A 20,883-nucleotide genomic window follows, 5' to 3' on the forward strand; every position below is an offset into this window, starting at 1 on the left:
GAAACTGAAAACAAAAAACAGCAAGATACAAAAATTTAAACACAATGGAATTTGTGAAATAGAATTTGTGTAGGATCTAAACACAAATAAGAACTCAAACTAAAATTAAAAAGGCACCAAAAGATCAAAGAACAGCAGATTCAAAGCAATTAAAGATACCCAAAATCAAGAAACAATCAAGCCAAATAAAGGACTACTAAGAATTGTTGACATTGTGGATGAACATGACTTGACAAAACATATATGGATTCAGAAATTAAAGACTCAAAAGCATAATATGAACCAAATTAAAAGTGCAATAAAGACTCAAAAACCTAAAAGAAAACAGCAACTCAAAGGTGTATGGAATCCTATCACAGTTTGCACAAGAATTGTTCAAGATCAATTGAACAAAGTGCACCGGTTGGATCTTCCAAATAGCACACCAAAACAAATTAAAATGTAAAAAAAAAAAACAGCAAGACAATTATGGAAATAAGATGAATAACATGAAATAAAGAAGAACTAAAAATGAAAAGACCAAGAGCAACTCATCTTGAAGAACCTAAGCTCATGATACCAAATGATGGCAAAATTCATGAAGTTCTTCTTGAATCATGTAAGAGATGGTGCGGAAGCTATGGATGTGTGTGTGCAAGATCCTCCTAAGAGTGATGTTGATCTCTAAGGTGCATGGTATGTATGAACATTGGGAGGTTCGGCCAGCCTAAGGAAAGGTGAAGGATGTGAAGTTTAGAGCCTAGAATTCTAGGGAGAAGCAAAGCTTGGCACAAATTGGCAGCATAACTTTACTCACAATAAACTTGAAAAATACAAGGTGTAGGCTCCTCTTTTTATAGGCTAAAGAGGACCGTAATGCAACCCTAATGCTAATCAAAATGAAATGCAAATTTACATCACATGGAGCACATGGCCATGTGGAGAATCCTTCTAGAAAGTGACCAAATCTTTAGCAAATCTAGGTCAAGTCTCATGGAATCAAGTTTATGCTATTTACACAACTAATACTAAGCTACCCCTAATGGGCCTTCATGATGGCATTTTCATGAAGTTCTTCTTGAATCAATGTAGAGTATGGGGCGGAAGCAATGAATGAGAGTGAGCAAGATCCTCCTAAGAGTGGTGTTGATCTTGTGGGTGCATGATAAGTATGGGTATTGAGTGGTTCGGCCAACTCAAGGGAAAAGATGAAGGAATTGAAGTTTAGAGCCTAGGATTCTAGGGAGAAGCAAAGTTGAGCACAAATTGGCAGCATAACTTTACTCACAATAAACTTGAAAATACAAGGTGTAGGCTCCTCCTTTTATAGGCTAAGGAGGACCATAATGCAACCCTAATGCTAGCCAAATGAAATGTAAATGTGAAGCACATGGGTGCACAAATGAGCACATGGGGAGGGGTGTGTCTAGTTTTTATGCTCACCCCCTCCATGGGCTTTCTAGACCGGGCTTGGTAAATTTAGAGGTTTTTTTAGAAACTCTAAGTTTACCTAGGTTGGTGTTTTAGGTGCCAAAATTAATTCTAAGAAAATTACAAATAAAGTTCCTATGCTAATTTTGACAAGAAATTAAAGTCTACTCTACACTAGAGTTTATGGCATTTGAACATGTAAAAGAACGTCTTCTTGGATCCTCTTGGCCATAACTCTATGGTTGGCCCAAATCTACCCTTTGGTGGGCTTGCATGTGGGCTTGTGCTTGGGCCTCTTCCATCACTTCATGTAGCATAAACAAATTTGCATGGATTCGCTTGGCCATGGGCTTAGCAATTTGGTCCTAGACGCTCCTTTCATTGGCCTAGACGCTCCTCCCTTAGCCCTAGACGCTCTTGGTTTGGCTTTGGATGCTCATGTCTTGGCTTTTGTCTTTCTTGTGAAGTTGTGCTTGGCCCTCTTCCATCAATTGTCTCCAGAAAACCAGCCTTCTAGCCTTCCTCCAGATCTTACAGCCCTGGATTTGACTCTTTTTGAGGTGGGTAGAGTTGATTCCATGATGGCAGAGAAGAAAACAGAGAAGAGCTCTCTTCACAGGTTTTTGCAAGAGATGTTGCAATTGGTTGTTCTTGTGGAAGAGATCAGCTGCACCAGATTTTATAGCAGAAAAAGAATCAATTAGCATTCAATTTTATTTAGTGGGTACCTGATTTTCAGAGAGAGAGGACTTGACTCTGCTCTGCACAGAAAATGTCAGAAAAAGCTGAGAATCACATGGTCTTCACATGTGATCTTTGACTAGTCATTAAGGCTCTTGAATTTCCAAGATTTTGGAATATTTTTCTTTATGACTGTTGTAACTTCTCTCTGAACATGATCAGCTTTCAACACAGATTCTTTGACCAAGATTCTCTCTTTGAATTGATCTGCAACGGATAGAAATTCAAAATAGCAATTAAAAAGATTTATTCACAGTGTTGTCAGAATCAAAACAATCGGTTGTTTCGAAGAAACAATCGATTGTTTTTCTGCAACAGTTAAAACTGTTTTAGAATTTTAACCATGAGCAGAAAGAGTTCAAAGAAGATGATACTAAGCGTATTAAAAAGATTTTTAACCAAGAGAGAGGACTTTTATAACACAAATTAAGAACAAATAAAGGAAAGTCTTATCCTTATGTTAAATCTTCCATGAGCCATGTGCTTTATGATCAAGAAGCCTCTTTTCATTGTTGAGGTCTTTTGCATAGCATTGATTCAGCTTCAATGACTGTCTTTTTCTTCAAGAACTTGATCAGATGACTCAGTCCCTCCTTTTTCTTTAGTTTTCCTGCATAAAAAGATTTCAAGCAACAAGATTTGGTCCCCTTACAAATTTAGGTCCTTTTGGCTTTTCTTTGCAGTTAGAAACTTCACATCCCTCAGGAATCCACTTCATAAAACCTCTTGGAACAGAATATTTCCTTATTTTGCAGAACCTAACAGAGTGGCCTTTCTTCATGCAGTAAAAGCATGTAACAACCGGTTGTTTCGTCTTAACAATCGGTTTTTTTCTGGCTTTCTTGAAAAACTTTTTGAAAACTTATCTTGTTTGTTTTGTGGATTAAAGCCTAAACTAGCCCTTCTAAAAACACAGTTTTGAGATGCCAAGACATTCTCAAAGTTAGACTTTCCTTTAGAAAGCTTATCCACAGTACTTACAAGATAGTGCACTTTCTTTTCAAGGTTTTCACAATTTTCACAAATAAGAGCATTACACTTGCAAGAAGAGTTTTTGAAATGTATTTCTAATTTTTCAAAATCACTTTTTGCTTTTTCCAGATCTTCTTCAAGTGATTTAACTATCTTTTCAAGCCAACTGTTAAGATCTTTCAATCGGTTGTTTGAAAGAACCAATCTATTAGCTTCATCATGTGTTTCTTGAAAAGCTTTAAGTAATTCACTGTAATTTTGTTCATTTAAGGAAGCACATGAACTTACCTCACTTGATCTGCAAGATTCATCATCATTTTCAGCAACTAAGCAAATGTTTGCTTTCTCATCTTCACTTGATGAAGAACTTGATGATGATATCTCATTTTCATCCCAAGCTATGTAGGCCCTTTTTGTCTTGCCTTTCTTTTCCTTATTACTGGCTTTTTCTCCTTGCTTTTGTTTGAACAATCTGCCTTTATATGACCTTGCTCACCACAACCAAAACAAGTATAGTTATTGGAATTAAAATCATTGGATTTCTTGTTTCCATACCTATCTTTGTTGTTGTCTTTGTTGCGGTTTCTCTTTAGGAATTTGCTGAACTTTCTTGACAGCAAGCTAAGGTTTTCCTCATCACTGGAATCTTGTTTCCCTTTGTGCTTGGATGCTTTTAAGGTTATGCTCCTTGTGTGCTTATCTTCACTCTCTTGAACATTGAGTCTATTCATCTCTAACTCATGTTCCCTAAGCTTTCCAAACAAAGAAGCAACACTTAATGATGTTAGATCTTTAGATTCGGAAATAACAGTTACCTTTGGTTGCCATGCTCTATCAAGACATTTCAAGATCTTGATGTTCAGCTCTTTTTTATCAAAGGTCTTGTCAAGGCTCATAAGGTGATTGATGATGTGCGTGAATCTTTTCTGCACCTCAGCAATTGTTTCTCCTTTAAGCATTCTAAACATCTTATACTCTTGGATTAGAGCATGCTTTCTAGCTCTCTTTACCTCATATGTTCCTTCATGAGTGACTTCCAAGGTGTCCCACATTTCTTTTGATGATTTGCATTGCGAGACCCTGAAAAACTCATCAGAATTTAAAGCAGAGGTTATAATATTTTTGGCAATGCAATCAAATTTGGTCTTTTTGCTTTCTGCATCAGTCCATTGAGACCATGACTTCTCAATAACAGATCCATCTTTTTCAAACTTTGGGACAAAAGGACCATTTTCAATTGCATCCCAAATTCCTTTGTCAAGTGATTCCATAAATATTTTCATTCTTACTTTCAAAAATTGGTAGTTCAAACCACAAAATAGAGGTGGTCTGTTAATTGAAGCACCTTCCCCAAAAGGTAGTCTATCAGCCATTAAAAAAGTTTTTAGGATCAACTTGAATAACTTTCAAGAACCAAGCTCTTGATCCCAATTGTTAGAATGGATGGCTTTAAACTAGAGGGATGGTGAATTGTTTAAAGAAGATTTTCGCAAACTTTTAAAACAAGAATGGATTTATCTCAGGAAACAATTGATAAGAAATTCAGTTTACCAAAAACAGCAAACAAAACAGCACAACCAGAAAAACAATCGGTTGTTTCACAGAAACAATCGGTTGTTTATACCAGCAAACAACAAACAAAGCTGAATTTAAAAAGTTAAGGATAGAGAGATTTCACACATATGTTTATACTGGTTCACTCCAAATCCAGAGCTACATCCAGTCTTCTCAAAAACCCTGAGGAAATCCACTAAGCAATCACAACTTGATTACTTACACAACAACCAAGAGAATGATCTTGAACACCTCAAGACACACTCTTCTTGGCCAACACACCAACACCAAGATTGCTGATCTTAATCCCCTCAAGAACACACAACCAATCTCAGCAAACACAGAAACGAAACTTGTTTCACAAAGTACAAGGATTAAACTTGTTACAGAAGATAATATGAAATCAATACAAGCAGAATCCTATTCCACAACTTTGATCAATCACAAACTTTCAGCAATCTCAGCTCTTTGAAAAACTCAAAAACTCTTAGCAAAAACTTGTCAAAGATTATTTGTCAAATCTGTTTTTCTGAATTTATTCAAAGATGTAGTTTGTTATCAAATCTTAACAAACTCTTAAATTGCATTAAAAGATTGGTCAAAACATTTAATGACTGAAGCGTAATCAGATAAATCATTTAATGCTCAGTCAAAGATAAAACAGTTTTTCTGTTATGATCCCAAAACAAACAATCGGTTGTTTCTTCGAATCAATCGGTTGTTTTGGTTCTTAACAGTTCAACCATTTTAAAAACAGTTTTCAATCTTTTTCTCAAAACATATAAGTATAAACAATTGGTTGTTTCGACAAAACAATCGGTTGTTTTAACATAGTTTGAAAACATTTTACTTTCACAAAGATTGAGATGCTTATGCTTTAGATTCGATCAAGGGGTGGATTACAATACTCAAACTACCCCAGAACTATACTAAACCAGCACAGCAACACCAAGCACAACAAAGGCTTCAACATCCTTCAAAGGGTTTGGATTCTTCAAAGCTTGAACACCACTTGGTTCAACATCTCTCACTTAAGGTAATTTCAAATTCATTAAGGATAGTTTAGTCTTTTCCTATCTGCAATTGGGTGTCAATTCAAAATGATCGGGTGCAGGGAGAATCAGCCTCTAAAGGAATATGTAAGCCTTTGTAGAATGGACATGTTACAACAAAAGGAACACCAGGACATCATTAATCCTAACATCAAAGGAAATGTGACAATTTCTTTTTCACCTCCATAATTTCTTCTTACAACTCCATACTTTTTTATAAAAGTCATTTTTTTCCTTAAAGCCTTAGTCTATACATCCTCCACCATCTTATCTTGTAATCAATATTTTGAATTGTAAAATACAGTTGATTTCCAAATTTTGAATCCTAAAAATATTTTTGAATCGTAGAATTCAAAAATCAACTTTATATTTTGAATCGAAAAAATTAGTTCTAAATTATAGAATTTGAAAGTATACTTTTCATTCCAAATTATAAAATTCAAAATTTATAGTCACTTTGGAAATGCTTTTGAATTTTAAAATTCCATATAAATAAATTCATTTAAAAAAATTAAAATATTATTTTCAAACTCAAAAAATTGTATATATACATATAATTCTCATATTGAAGGTGAAACTTGAAACTTAGATTTCAATTTTTAACATTTACATCCTTTTACTACTTCGTTGCATAGTAATTAAGAGTTGTGTTCAACAATAAACTTAATAATATAATGTCTTAAAGTTATATCTCGTAAGAAGGAAATTCCTCTAATATTAAACTATATATTTTCTGTATCTTACATTTTCTCTTTGAAAGGCTTGTCTAATATCATTATTAAACTCTTTAGTATCCTATGATATTTGCTTTTGTTTGGTAGTAGTCCCTAACTTTTATGTAGTCTTGTTTATTTCCTTTAATCTCATTAAAAACTAAATAACAAATAGATTAGTTTTTATTATTATGAAGAAAAAAAACAAACTAATAAATACAATAACATTTTAAACACATGTACATATTAGCTTAGCCCAAATGTTAACTAACAGTTACGTTGTTTTTTATTTAAACCCGATTACTAATAAAAATAGTTATTATATTGACAAAAGGATGGTTATTAAATATTAAAATAAAGATTTTTAAATATAATGTGAGGCTATTTTCATTGTAAAGATGATTTTACTATGTCTTAAACTTTTATAGGTTTTAGACAAATTTTTAAATTCTTTTTATCGTGTACTTTAATATAAGAGTTTTATAAGATTTGTTATAATAATTTTTAAAATAGAAAAATATATTTTTATTTTAATAACTTAAGGTCGTAAGTTTATTTCAATTCATAAAAGTAAATACTAAGGTTATCAACTTGCAATGGAAAGTAATTTGTTTTGCAATAGAAATGTTTAAATAAAGAATTAAGATTCTATTTTAAATAAATAATTTTATCATTGTAATCGCGTTCTAAAGCGTTTTTTTTAATAAATTTTAGTGTTTATGTCGAAGGAAATTGTATTAGTGTTATTTCTTATATTCCCCATGTGTTAACAAAAAATCTTGGTTTGATCAAATTAAATTGAACGTGGACATTGTTTTAATCAAATTAATTCTGAACAAAAGTAATATAATTAAAAATATTGATATTAAGCTGATAAAAGAAGTGTCATTAGTTTTAGTTAATTGGTTAATTAAAGTAAATTAAAATAGTATTACAGTACAGGTATTGGTACGTGGCAGGTGCAAAGTCACGTGTGAACCTCATCCCTGGGAATGAGGAAGCAGAAAAATGGCACTCCACAGTTGCAAGGCCTACTCTGAAACCTTGCTCTCTCTGTGATACCAAAAACAAATTATTTAATAATTAGTCATGTATTCCTTCACAGTGAAACCCTTCTTCGTACCTCAATTTATTTCTTCTTCTTCTTCTTCTTCTTATTCCTTTTCAAGTTCTACTTCCTCCTCTTCAATTTCTCTCGCCTCCTTCTCATCTCGTTCTCTCTCATCAATTAGCTTTCCCAGAAATTTAAAGCACAGAGGAAGGTTTGGTCTGAAAGTTGAAGCGTATGATTCCTCCAACAATGACGCTTCTAACCCGGCCAGTGCTGGCGACCCCAAACCCCCTAATGGCACTTTGGTACTGCTTCTCCTTATTCTTCATGTTCTTCTTCTTACTTCTTTTTTAATTAATAAAAGTGCTAGGGTATATTTTATTATTTTTATAGAAAAAGTAATTTATGAATTATGAATGAAAACCTCTTACAATAGGTTAGTGTGATCCTGTATCATTGAATGAATATATCTAATCTTTTAAACTCTCCCATGGAATCTTCAGTTTCTTCAGCATTATGTGCCCTAGCCCAAGTGGTTATTTTGATGGATATGAAATTAAAATAGGATCTGTTGTCAACTTTTTTTTCTGTAAATAAGTAACTACTTTTGTGTGATAAGTTATCCGAGTATTGATTTAATGTTTTGCATTCACCAGTCAAAGGACAGGAGAGAAATTTTGCTGGAATATGTTAAGAACGTGCAGCCAGAATTTATGGAATTGTTTGTGAAAAGAGCGCCTCAACAGGTATAGTGTTGTCTTGCTATGAACATGGCTGTAAAATGACTGTTTTTTTCTCTCTCGCCATACCCTCTTAATGAGAATGAAACTTCTGTTGGTGATTAGGTTGTGGATGCAATGCGCCAAACAGTGACAAATATGATTGGAACACTGCCCCCTCAATTTTTTGCTGTAACAATTACCACTGTAAGATGCAATGAGTTTCTTTTTCTCCTCTTGCTTAACTTTATCTATCATTTTTAATGAGCAATTTTGCAAGCTGCGATGGTTGTATTTGGCTGGATAGTCAACTTGTAGGTTTCTTTGATGAAACGTTTGTATAGAGTGGGAGACCTTGCTTTGTTTGGTTTACTTGTCCCTGAATTTTGTATTTGCAATGACTATCCCCCTTTATTAATGTAGTCATATTTATTTTTGAAATTTTGTAAAGCAATTTAAAAGTATACTTATTTCACCATTGCTGCCATTTTTATTTCCCTTGTTTATTAATTATTAATATTTATTATTTGTATTGTTAGCCCCAATTTCAGAGCGTTTTATAAATTCTTCCCGCAAAGTAATTTGTCTGAATTAATTTGAAAATATTCTGGCGTTGGAAGAAGAAACATGTTTTAAGCACAAAATAGTCCAATTGCAAAGCACTGTTGAGCCATGCTGCTGGATTGAATTGCAGTTCTTCCTTTTTTATTTTATTTTGTCGCTTGCATCTTACGTGTCTCAGTGGAATCATTTGGCTATTTATTAGGTAGCTGAAAACCTTGCACAGCTCATGTACAGTGTCATAATGACTGGATACATGTTCAGGAATGCACAATACCGTTTGGAGTTGCAAGAAAGTTTGGAACAAGTTGTTGCCCTGCCAGACGTGCAAGATAAAAAGGTGACACTATGTCTCTTTCTTCTCTTTTTTAGCATTCTGTCTGTGATTCAAAAGATATTTAAGTGTTTGGATAATTGGAAGGATGTATTATACTCTATTTGGTGGACAGAAGATTTATTTATTTGGACTTTTGGTCAAGTAATTTCCTATCCTTATTAGCTTTCCTATTTATACTCCAGTTCAGCTTAGAGAAAAAAAAATTGCAAAGGACTTTCTTTAATTTAATCTAGTGTGGACTAAAAGCTTGTTATTGGGTATCAAGAGCATTAGATCTTGGTTCTTTGGTCACAATGGATTCTTCACATCCATCACCGTCCCCTCTGCAAATAAACCCGTCTCCACCGGATAGTGTCACCACTCACCCCTTCTCAGTCCATTATAGAGAAACTCAATTAATATAATTTTCTGCTTTGGAGGCAACAAATTGAACTTGTCATTAAAGGTCATGTCTTCATTCATTTTTGGTTAATCCTCAACTACCCTTGTGTTTTGTTTATCATGAAGATCAAGAATCTGGATCTGTTTATCCTTCATATCTTGCATGGGAACAAGACGATCAGTTACTCGTCTTGTGACTTCAATCCACTTTAACAAGTAGTATGCTCACACAAATCATTGGTTGTGTTCTTTCTTGGGAACTTTGGGAGAAACTGCATTAACATTTTGATGCACATATGCAAGCTAGCGCAAATCAACTGCACACTGAATTACATAATACAATTCTTGAAGGAAAAACCATGACTAAATTCTTGGCTTGTGTGAAAGCGTTAGTTGCTTTGATTACTAAATGACCATAGTGTTTCCTTTAGGCACCACATTAGTATTGCACCAAACAAATTCAAATAATAACTTAGTTTGTAATTTCTGTAATTTATGCTCTTAAAATGTTGCAGGATGTGCCAGATTATGCACCTGGCACACAAAAAAATGTTTCAGGTGAAGTTATTCGGTGGAATAATGTTTCTGGGCCTGAGAAAGTAGATGCTAAAAAGTACATTGAATTACTCGAAGCGGAGATTGAGGAGCTGAATCGACAAGTTGGAAGACAATCTAGCAATGCACAAAATGAACTGTTAGAATACCTAAAATCTCTTGAGCCTCGAAATTTGAAGGTTGACTCAACTTTTCATTGGTCAATATATTTTCCTTCATCCAGCTGTTTTTTGCTGTTTGCTTAGTATAAGTTTTCACAAATTGATCTGTACTGTAACTACTGTAGCTTTTATTTAGATTTATATGATTTACTATTGTCGAATCAGTATGGCAAGTCTGGTATTGCATTTTTTTCAGAACTAGGTATTGGTTTGATGTTGATATAATCATGAGAATGATAAACCCACCTCCACTGTTGTAGATTTACTTGCATAGGTAGATTGTGATATTTGCTTCTGTTTCTGTTGACACTCCCGTCAGATTATTCCACTTAACCAATATAAGTATTTCTCTGTTTCTCTATGTCAACTATTTGCCATAATTACCCTTCATTTCATTTTGTAGGAGTTAACTAGTAGTGCTGGTGAGGATGTAGTGTTTGCGATGAATACATTTATAAAGCGTCTGCTGGCTGCTTCAGATCCTAGCCAAATGAAGGTTTGCTTATTCATTATTTTGATCTCCTTTGTTTTCTTTCTATATTCATCATTAATTTAAACTTTGTTCCCTTGTGATCTTCCAAAACTGGTCTAACATTTTCAAATTACATTTACTGTACTTAGGTCTGTTAAAAAAACTGAACCAAATTGATACGGAACTGAGTTGAATTGCTTAAAAGAAAACATAGTTGTTCTATTAATTTGGTTATTAAAATTGAATTGCTTTTAAATAAATCTGCTTGAACTAAACTGAATTTTAACTTATAATATTGGAAAATATGTTTCAAAATAGGATGTCTACTATGATAATTCAAACTATAATTCAAACTATTCATATAGTTTAGTTCGCTCAAACCGTGATTTACTTCAGTTCAATTCATTTAAATTATTATACAATTCAATTTAGTTCACTCAACCCACTTTGAAGTTTAGTTTAGTTTTACAATAGTTTAGTTTAATTCATACATTTTTCCTAACTCACCATCATTATCTGGGTTAATATTTGAACGCTTTAATTGTGGGAATAACTCATTTTTAGGGTGTGTCTTAAGTGTTAGCATGGAAGATGGACTCTATTTTGTTTGGTTCCATAAAATTGAAGTCTTATTATTACTTGGATGGAAAGTTGCTAAAAAAGCACATATGATAGCTGCTTCCCTAATCCTTGTTTTCTTGATCATAAATTGTTTATTACTTTAAATAAGGGCGTTTTACCTTTTTGAGTTATGACTTGAATAATTGAACTTTGTCATGTGATACTATGTAAATTGGTAGTGGTTTTATTTGTATAAACCGAGGCAACCAAAAACTAGATTTTTTCAAATTGATTTATGTTCTCCGGGTGAGTATTATGAGGAAGTGAACAATATCATTGGAGAGTTTAGTTTAATTCTGATTTTGCAGACTAGCGTGACCGAGACTAGTGCAGCTGAACTTGCTAAGCTGCTTTATTGGTTGATGGTGGTTGGGTACAGCATTCGCAATATTGAAGTTCGTTTTGACATGGAAAGAGTACTTGGCACTCCTCCAAAGCTGGCTGAATTGCCGCCAGGTGAAAATGTTTAAGCAATCTTTAATAAAGTAGGTCATCCAAGTTCTAATGTACGCAAGTTCTAAGTGGCCTAATCAGATTTTGCACTTTTTTTGTTGATTGGCTTAATGGCCACGACCTAAAAGACAAGTCTGCATTTTTCAGCGGCCTTGAATGATTGGTCTCCTAATATATTATTTAATATATCTGATGAAAAACTTTTTTGTTCTGGGTACTATGAAACTTGTATTGGCAATTATACGAACAACGATATCAAAGTTGGTTTCCTCAAGATGTGCTATGCCTCCATTTTTATGTTACTTCTTTGACTGTCTGAACCCTGGTGATTCTTTTTAAAGGCAGCAGTAATCTTGGTTCATTTTCAGCATTTTCATTTTTTAATATTAAAGAGGTTAGTGTGTCTTCAAAGACGTGAAAGAATCGGCTCGGTCAGCTATTTAACCTGGATTAATAGCATGCTTATATTTTTGCCTAACCATTTTTATATTGTTTAAAGTTTTAAATATATATTTATTTTAATTTATCAAAAAAGGCCGGTGAAAATTGTTTATGCTTGTGTGTATATATTTGATATTTTATATCATTTGAATATTTATATGGAGACATAAATCTAATGTTATTGTTAAGCATACGACATGGAGTAATTATTTTTTACATGCAAAGTATTACCTAAATTGCAAATAAATATATATTAAAATGTTCTTTTGCTGTAAAATATGTAATCAGTGTTTTTGTTTCTGTTTGAAATGCAGTACTTTGTAATCCTCAAAAACACCTAATCTATTTTTCTTTATAGAACGTTATATAAATCACAGAAGACTAGAAGTATGTTCTTAAGTATCACAGATAAAAAAACGTACAGAATCTCAGACTAAAATCATTACCCATGTTCATACCACGAGATAATAACTTTATATAACAATAATAAGAATAACATTTTTCATTACACGACGATAAGGCATGGTATATTAATATCTCAATCAAAATAAAGAAGTATTGGTATGGTATTCAAATAATATTTATATTTACACCAAATACAAACAAATCATTATACATAATTTTTATTAATCAAAGAGTACAAAAAGCAAGGGAATTGGGGATTTCCTGTCACACAAGGGAAAAGTAGGTGAACATTTGTATTTTAAATTGAACATTAGGTTTGGTGAATAAGTTGTGTGATTGGAATCATTTCTTTTATAAGAAAAGTTTGGTAAAAAAATTCAAAATCTAGCAACAGATACAAGCATGCCAATAATATGTGTAGGACGCTTCGGGCACAAATGAAGGAGAAATTCAGTATAGAGTAAAATAATTAACAAATTTGGGCATTTTTGTATGCAAATACAAAAGAAAATTACAAATGTCTGATCTCTCATTGGCGGTGGAGAAAAAGGAAAATAAATTGTCACAAAACTGCATCCCCCATACGAGGAAGTCAAATCTGAACCAAAGCTTCATTCCCAATCAAATATACACTTCTGAATTCCTTGACCGGCGGAAACAGAATTCAACGGCCGTCCCATCATTATTCAGATAGAGGAAAATAATGGGTTGGCCACTTCGGGTATGCACGTTTGAATAAATTCATACATACAGTATCACGCTGTTCAAGAACCCCGTTGAGAAGGCACTTCATTGTTCCTGCGCATCAAAATATCAAGATAAGAATGCCATCAATATTCCTTACCAGACAGGATAAAATCACGTTGGTGGCATATCAAAATCCTATCAAGAGTTTTTCCAAAGAAAGGGTCGCTATAAGAATCATGGAATGCACAGGAACATCTTTGACCAGGAAGCATATAATCTGTATTCTCCCTCAAATATTAACAGCCAGAATGTTAATAGTAAGATTTATGGTAAATATTTCTAGTATAACCAACTTACCATGGGTACCAACGGGTTCTTTAATTCGCCCTCGGAGGCCACGTTTGGTATAAAGCTCAATAGGCTGCAATCACCAGCCACATTAAAAAACTAATCAGGGAAACAATAGATACCAATTTTGAGGGAGCAAACCTCATTACTGTCCAACTAAAATTTAAAGAATCCAGATGCTGGGTTATTTTCACCTTAAACCATTTAACATCCTCTGGATTATAAAACATGTGTCTCACAGAAGCTTTACGTTTCGACACTCTTTGGGGGTAACTGCACCACAAAATGTTTAAAATCATAAAATAAGAAAACATGAACTCAATCATCAATTTTCAAAAACGATCATAATACAACCCTGAAATTTCTTAATCAGAATCGAAATTGCAAAGATGTAAAAAAAACAATAAAAAAATATAGGCAACATGCAAGGTTTTCGTAAGGTGGGTCTAGACAAAAATATATATCCATACCCTGTCAAAATAACTCGTTTAAGAATTATCCTATCTGTATCAACAGTTTTCAGCGAGCCAACAGCAGCCACTACAGGTGCAGCATTCTCTCCAGATATCTTTAGGATTATTGAAGGAAGAGGAGTTAAAGAAATTGGTGCATATATTGAAGCCACTGAAAAACGCCCAGCATGGAGAAACCTCTCCATCTTGTTCTTGTCAGTATTAATGAACTCACTAGAAAAAACTGGCCTGCAAAAAAGTTGCAATTTCCAAAATATTTTAGCCTGAAGAGATCTACTACATATACCAAAAAGTCCTTCAAATTGAAGACCATACCTGCCAACAAATTGCCTAAAACCAACATGAAAAATTAACTCTTCCTTGGATTTAATGGGTGCATCATATGTTTCATGTTTCTTCACACTACACAGCAAAAGTCACTTCAGTTCATGAAATCTTTTGAATGCTCAGAATCGACCACAACTTGTAATAAGGCCACTTAAACAAACAGACATTGAAAATAGTAAAATGATAAAGTGAAAAAACACCTGAAATGAAGGACAGATACTTTGGACTCGTGTTTCAACAGGCCACATGCTGTAACTGGCATTCTCTTTGAAAGTAAACATAACTTTGAAGCAACAGCACTGGGCACTTCCTTGATTTGCAGCCTAGCATATGAGCCAACTGGAATACAGTGCTCGCAATTTTCTTGATCCAATTCTAGAGCTTTTGCAAGAGCATGTTTTTGTGTTCTTTTAAAATTATCGAATTCAAAAATTTTGGCATAATCTTGGGGTAGAGACTCCTGATAAAATTAGAAATGTCAGAATTTATTTTGGGAGGTTAGAGACAATGACTTACTATAAAGGATCTCCAAAAGACACATACTTTAGGATCCCATGAAGAAGTCCTAAAGGACTTGAGTCCCCTGTATTTTGCAAACCGCTTCCTAGCAGGAACATCCACTGGTGTATCCACTTCATCCGGAAACTCTGGAACAAGAAAACAAACAAATTAAAAGCAACACAACTAGAAATAGTATCATAATTCAGTAATACAACTCCAAATTATCCATATTCTGACATCTCTAGCAAATTTCTCAATGAAATAAAATTCGTAGGAATTACACAACCTAATTTAGATAAACTTTAGATGCAGGCCATACCAAAAATTCATGGTCTCTAAAAGAAGCAAATGTGACAATTGAATATTAATAAGAATAGAAAAAGGAAAAAAACGCACCTTCATCTGCTGCATGTGCTTCTTTAAGTTCCTTGAGTTCATCTTGTATCTTTTCCCTGGTTAAGTTATCTACTTCCTGTAATGTAACAGAAAAACAATCATGCATTGGTGATATAGATTAGAATCCATCCACATCATTGGGGGGAGGAGGACCAGAGACTGTCCAATGAGGACCACATTTAACTAATGTATGTTTTATACAAGCTCACCATCATCACTGAATCATTGTCAGTTTCTTCCTCAGAATCTCCAAATCTAAGAGATGCATCATCACCATCAAATTCTGAATACTTATTTTCCTCTTGACCAGGAAATCCATCTTCCCCTTCATCTAACACCATACCCTCATCATCTTCATCATCACAATCTGACTCTTCAGAATCATCAACGATCCATGCAGCCTAAAAAATTGAACATCAAAATAAAAGCCAGATATCTATCATTTCTATTCTTTTAACCAAATATTTCATAAGCCCCCAAAAAATATGAAGAGAAACAACAAAAAATAAAAAATAGATGGAAAAGAAAATTTCAGACCTGATACTCTGAAGTGCCCCGAGGAAGACTCCTCTTCCTTGTCTTCTTTTTCTTTTGATCTTCATCAGCCTTAGCAATTTCAGCCTCAGTTGGCCATGTCTGGTAACAAGGAATGATGGCATACCCAATAATTAAAAGAAATAAATTAACATGAAATGTTCAAATAATGAACCCAATTATAAAAAAACTTGGACACAGAGGACTGTCTTGGCTAAGAAATGGTACTTGAAAGCGATTAAGGATAAAAAAAACACTAACATTTAAATAGAAGGTGCTAAGGAAAGACTGAAGCATACAGAAGCTCAAGAAACAAATGAACAATTAAAGAGGCGATATTTCATTATCTACCTGTTCTCCAGCAAGAGGATCAGGTATATTCTCGATAATTAAAGCTTCATGGTTAAGAGGATCAGGCACAAGAGAACCAATGACCTGAAATATTAGAGGGGAAAAGGCAGGAAAAAAGGTAAATACAAATAAATAAATGGTTAATTAAAGGGTTAATAAATTCAAAGATGACAATGTCCTAATGCTTCCTAAGCAGCACGTATTAAAATATATAAGTCAATTCAAAAGAAGGGGAGAGATGTGCTTATTTATCATTGACCAACACTGTATACTTTGAGTACTGAATATCAATCAAAGGTAAACAAATTTACAAAACCCCTTTTGCTTACTAGATGTGGGACTATCATATATATATATATATATATATATATATATATATATATATATATATATACACAGACCGTTAGAAACATAATCAAAATTCAACATTAATTTATATTTATATGATTTAGCGTGTTTGGTTTATCTCGCATATGGGAAAACAGTAGCTTAATGTAGCAGTACAAACTAAACAGCCAAGCCTTTTGCCACTAGGAGGGATTCATGGTGGATCACACAATGCTATTATGTTCTATTGTGAATCATGTTTATGGACAAAGCATTGACCTCTAAATCTACTGACTTAGGATATGGAATTATATTTTTTTGACATTTTGTAAAGCATTGACCTCTAATCTACTGACTTAGGATATGGTGCATGTGTGTAAATTCCAATTCAATCACAAAACCTAACTCCTATTCCTTTATCAACTCCAAGACTGCTCTGGGTTTATTTATAAAATAGTGTAAAACTGCCAAAGTATATACCTCTGTATCATGCATTTCATCTGCATCCATTAGATCCTGATTTTTCCTTGAGTTCAAAGGACAAGGATCTTTTAATAGTTCAATTTTAGACAATTGGAAATCTCCTGCACCTGAAACATGAACCTGGCAAAAAAGTGTAAGACAACTAAAAAATCAATGCAACTACAATACCAAAACCGCAAACTTGACCATTACCAGTTGATTGACTGAGAGGCTACGAGAACGAAGGTAACCAGTGAGAAACAGGGTGCATTTTTCAGAGTTGCCCTCGTATACTGCACCAACCTATAATTTAGGGTGGAACCATGATAATGTCAATAAAAAAAGTATGCAAATCAATAGCACCAATCAACATCTAGATCAAATTACACAAGGGCTCAAGAAAAAAAATTGACTAGAAATTTCTCATTAACTTACTGTCTATAAAATACAACCTTCAGGTTTGTTTAATGCCACAAAATTGCAAACATGATCAAACTACATCATTAATCTCGGTAGGTATTTGGCTTGGGCAAATGGCTACATTTTATGGAATGATATTCTTAGGAACGTAGTTATCAAAACAGGGTCAGACTGGCTAGTTCAATTAGTTGGAGCAGAAACTGATGCTCAATAGAATGTAACCATAAAACAGTACGATAAATTAACCACCTAAATTGGCAACCGATAAAACTAGTGGCAACCAATAAATAATACCTCACAATGTACTATTTATTTATAACAAAAGCAGCATCTTACACTCAATAAGTACCTACTCAATGTGGGAATTTAATTTCACTCACATGTGCTGAAGAAAATCACACACAACACACCCATTGTGAGCCATAAGCTTCCCTTTCATCATTCAACTATCCACAATCCTAACCTATTTTGTGTTGAGATTCTCCAAATGATGTCATCCACATGTCTCTCGACTTCAAATATGAGGCAAGCTGGTGATGTTAACACAAAATAAGCTATTGCACTGCCAGCCCTAGTGGGCAGAAGAATGTGCAGTGTGGAGGGATGTTCAGATCTAATTGCAGTATGGGACTCGAGACCCACAATGGAATTCTAGCGTGGGGTTTTAAGGCCATGGGCTCTACAACTACAACAGCTATATGTAATAATGGTGTAATTCTCCGAAGGTTATGATCAGAAACTAACATATGCATCCATCATCATAGGAATAAATCACAAGCAAAACATATGAACAGAAATTTCCTTGGATTCAAATTATGCCCAGGATTTTTTTTTAACATCATGTATCAAACATGGGAATGTTATATTCACAAGTTTAAAGTTCCCAAGAATAATTGAACAAAACCTTGAAACAAACACAGACGTTCAATTAGCATAAATTCAAACCTTTTGAGCCAAAAGGTATGGTCGTTGAGTTCTCCAATGAGGAACTTTAATCCTTTGCTCTTTAAAGAGCCACAAGAACTGCATTATTAAAGAATGGAAAAGTTTACGCTTAGACTATCGGACTGGGATTACATTTTATATGAAAAGTACAGAAGATACAATCAGAATTGTCAGCTAACAATGGGTGAAATAACCTTATGTAGCTCATCCTTTGTATCAGCAGGATAAAATTTACAATCCTCAGGAAATTCTGAGGCAAGACTAGATGTGCATATCTTCTTCAGTTCATTCCTTTGTTTAAGATCAGAAGGTAAATCCTGAATGCATAAAATGAATTTTCATAATAAATATCTTAAACTCATTGTCAGTGAAATGATAGTAAGCTTGTGAATTAGTTAACGAGTTAAAAAAAAAAGGATCCATTATAACATACACGGATAAACACAGCAGTGCTTGGTAAACCAAGAGATCTAAATACAGAAAGGCATTGATTTCCAAATGAGTCAATGTAGTAGGAATCAGTTTCTTCACACAAAGACTTTGCCGAGGCCACAAAAACCATTAGATCAGCAACCTACAACATAAATGTCCAATGCTAATCAAGCACCACATTTCAGCACCTTTTAAACTTAAACTCATGTAACAGAGCACATACAAACAATAATACCTTAGCCATTTCCATGCATGATAATAGATCACCATGTGGTGCTTTCAATACCTGAAATGTATGTAAAACATTTAGTTTTAGTCAATTTTATAAAATCCTATCATTTTGGCTTTAGACAGAAAGAATCATCAAATATATATTCAATATATGCATAAATTTAAATTTTTGTGCTTATTTTCCAATTCACCTGATGCAGGTTTATATACAACATACAACAATCAAAAAAATGTCCATCTTCGTAATTGCATATCAGAAAAAAAAAAATCAATGTTAAATATGAAGTTTTCTTTTTTAACTGTTAACTCAATCCATGTTGTATCTATATAAGTTTTCATTAAATTCATCACTCAGTGATTGCAATGACACATGCCAAAGCAGCAGCATTGTACTCCGATATAAGAACCACTGAAGTATATGAAAATAAGGACCACTGGATTATATTCGTCTTGTATTTCAGTTTTCGTAGGATTTAACACGAACATTCAAAGTAACGGATAGTGCCAATTCAACAGTTGTAAGAATGGTATGTGTTGTACCAGTGTAAACCTATCGTTACTCTGTATAAACATCCGTAAACATATTAATTAATTCTTGTCCTGTGCTCAGAAGGAAAAATGCAGCAATCTAATATACCGTTATTCTTGTCTTATATTCAGAAGAAGCAACGGTTCCTGGCAGCACTACGCAAGTATCTTTAGATAATAATGACAAGAGATCATCAGCAAGTGATTCTAAATCCACAGAAGCACAGAGGGCAAAGAGAACCTGCGAGGAACAAAAGATAAACAAAATTAGAATCCAAAAAAACAAAAGTCTGATTCAGTTCAACAAAAAAAGCCATGATTAACTCACTATGACTCGAGGAGGACTTCTCGACCCACTCAGTTCTCTTTTCTCTTTCAAGACTGCAGCCCTTTTCTGATCACGTAACTGTAAATTTCCTAATCAGCTACTCTGAAAACGAAAACGAAACGCACAAGGGACAGTAGGAACAAAGAAACAGTGACAAATACCGTTTTACTTCTCTGAATTCGAGCTGTACGCGCTCCTTTGCCAACATTGCGCTCTGCTTTTGCGATTGCAAGTCTGTCTGAAGAACCCAACCGAAAAATCAAACAATAAGAAAGAGGCAAAGCAAAAGAGAAAACAAATGAACGGCGTAGATATGAAATACAAACCCTTGACAGAGGTTTTATGAAGATTGCGAGAAGACTTGGAAGAGAAACGGGACTTATGAGGCTTATTGACTTGAACTCTGGACCCTCCCATTGTGGTCGCACGCACCGGTCTCTTTCACCACTGCGTCCTCTTATCGATCCCAGTTGCAACCAAAACCCTATTTCCTGAGCAAATAAGCCGCAGGGGGGTTTAGCAAACAAAAGTACGTAAGGGACCAAAAACTACTTATATAAACCCCGTTGGGAGCAAAGCCCATTAGAGTGATACAGTTAAAACCATTTTCTCTATTTGATTGCTGATTAAATTAATTAATAATAATGATAATACCCATACTACTAATACTAATGATAATAATAACAACTATGATTTTTTCTGTGATTATTTTTAAAAATTATTGTAATTCGAACCTTTTTATTTTTTAAGGAATTTTAAGTATTTTTCACAAAATAGGTTCTGAGATTAATATTTGGTTTGAAAATTATTCATATTTAAAGTATTTTTGTTGTGTTTTTCAAAAATTCAAAACTCAACATGTCAACTAAATTATATGTTTTGGATATAACAGTTATTTCATAAAATATATATTTAAAATATTTTTATTATATTATACTTTAATTTTATACCAATAATTCCTAATTATTTTTATTTTTGAGAATTTAATTTAATT

At 33.7% G+C, this 20,883-nt stretch overlaps 2 protein-coding genes across 2 annotated transcripts; one reads left to right on the plus strand and one right to left on the minus strand.

Annotated features, from left to right (window-relative positions):
* Window positions 1–7,380: 7,380 nt before the first annotated feature.
* On the plus strand, window positions 7,381–12,027 carry LOC137822023 (uncharacterized). Its single transcript, XM_068626903.1, has 7 exons — window positions 7,381–7,798; window positions 8,150–8,239; window positions 8,339–8,419; window positions 8,979–9,113; window positions 10,007–10,225; window positions 10,611–10,703; window positions 11,609–12,027. Exons 1-7 carry the CDS (start codon window positions 7,532–7,534, stop codon window positions 11,768–11,770), a joined length of 1,047 nt encoding a protein of 348 aa, XP_068483004.1. The 5' UTR covers window positions 7,381–7,531; the 3' UTR covers window positions 11,771–12,027.
* A 1,002-nt stretch (window positions 12,028–13,029) lies between these two features.
* Window positions 13,030–20,451, minus strand: LOC137820609 (uncharacterized). The gene is made up of 21 exons (XM_068624773.1): window positions 20,216–20,451; window positions 20,051–20,127; window positions 19,890–19,967; window positions 19,671–19,802; window positions 19,038–19,088; window positions 18,804–18,944; window positions 18,565–18,687; window positions 18,371–18,448; window positions 17,219–17,308; window positions 17,024–17,146; window positions 16,217–16,300; window positions 15,869–15,967; window positions 15,541–15,732; window positions 15,332–15,407; window positions 14,978–15,081; window positions 14,635–14,894; window positions 14,423–14,509; window positions 14,105–14,335; window positions 13,829–13,907; window positions 13,644–13,707; window positions 13,030–13,397 (listed from the first exon to the last, which is right to left on the minus strand). The coding sequence occupies exons 1-21, from the start codon at window positions 20,304–20,306 to the stop codon at window positions 13,282–13,284; spliced, it is 2,376 nt and encodes a 791-aa protein (XP_068480874.1). The 5' UTR covers window positions 20,307–20,451; the 3' UTR covers window positions 13,030–13,281.
* Window positions 20,452–20,883: the final 432 nt, after the last annotated feature.

This window comes from Phaseolus vulgaris, chromosome 9 (assembly GCF_000499845.2).
Source record: "Phaseolus vulgaris cultivar G19833 chromosome 9, P. vulgaris v2.0, whole genome shotgun sequence".
Lineage (NCBI taxonomy): Eukaryota > Viridiplantae > Streptophyta > Magnoliopsida > Fabales > Fabaceae > Phaseolus > Phaseolus vulgaris.

Excerpts from the sequence above, each read along its gene's own strand:
- LOC137822023 (XM_068626903.1), top strand. The coding sequence starts at position 7,532 with ATGTATTCCTTCACAGTGAAACCCTTCTTCGTACCTCAATTTATTTCT. Across the intron at positions 8,420-8,978 it reads TTGCTGTAACAATTACCACT|GTAGCTGAAAACCTTGCACA; the intron begins GTAAGATGCAAT and ends GCTATTTATTAG. Across the intron at positions 10,226-10,610 it reads TTGAGCCTCGAAATTTGAAG|GAGTTAACTAGTAGTGCTGG; the intron begins GTTGACTCAACT and ends TTCATTTTGTAG.
- LOC137820609 (XM_068624773.1), bottom strand. The coding sequence starts at position 20,306 with ATGGGAGGGTCCAGAGTTCAAGTCAATAAGCCTCATAAGTCCCGTTTC. Across the intron at positions 19,803-19,889 it reads GAAGTCCTCCTCGAGTCATA|GTTCTCTTTGCCCTCTGTGC; the intron begins GTGAGTTAATCA and ends TGTTCCTCGCAG. Across the intron at positions 15,733-15,868 it reads GGGGCACTTCAGAGTATCAG|GCTGCATGGATCGTTGATGA; the intron begins GTCTGAAATTTT and ends TCAATTTTTTAG.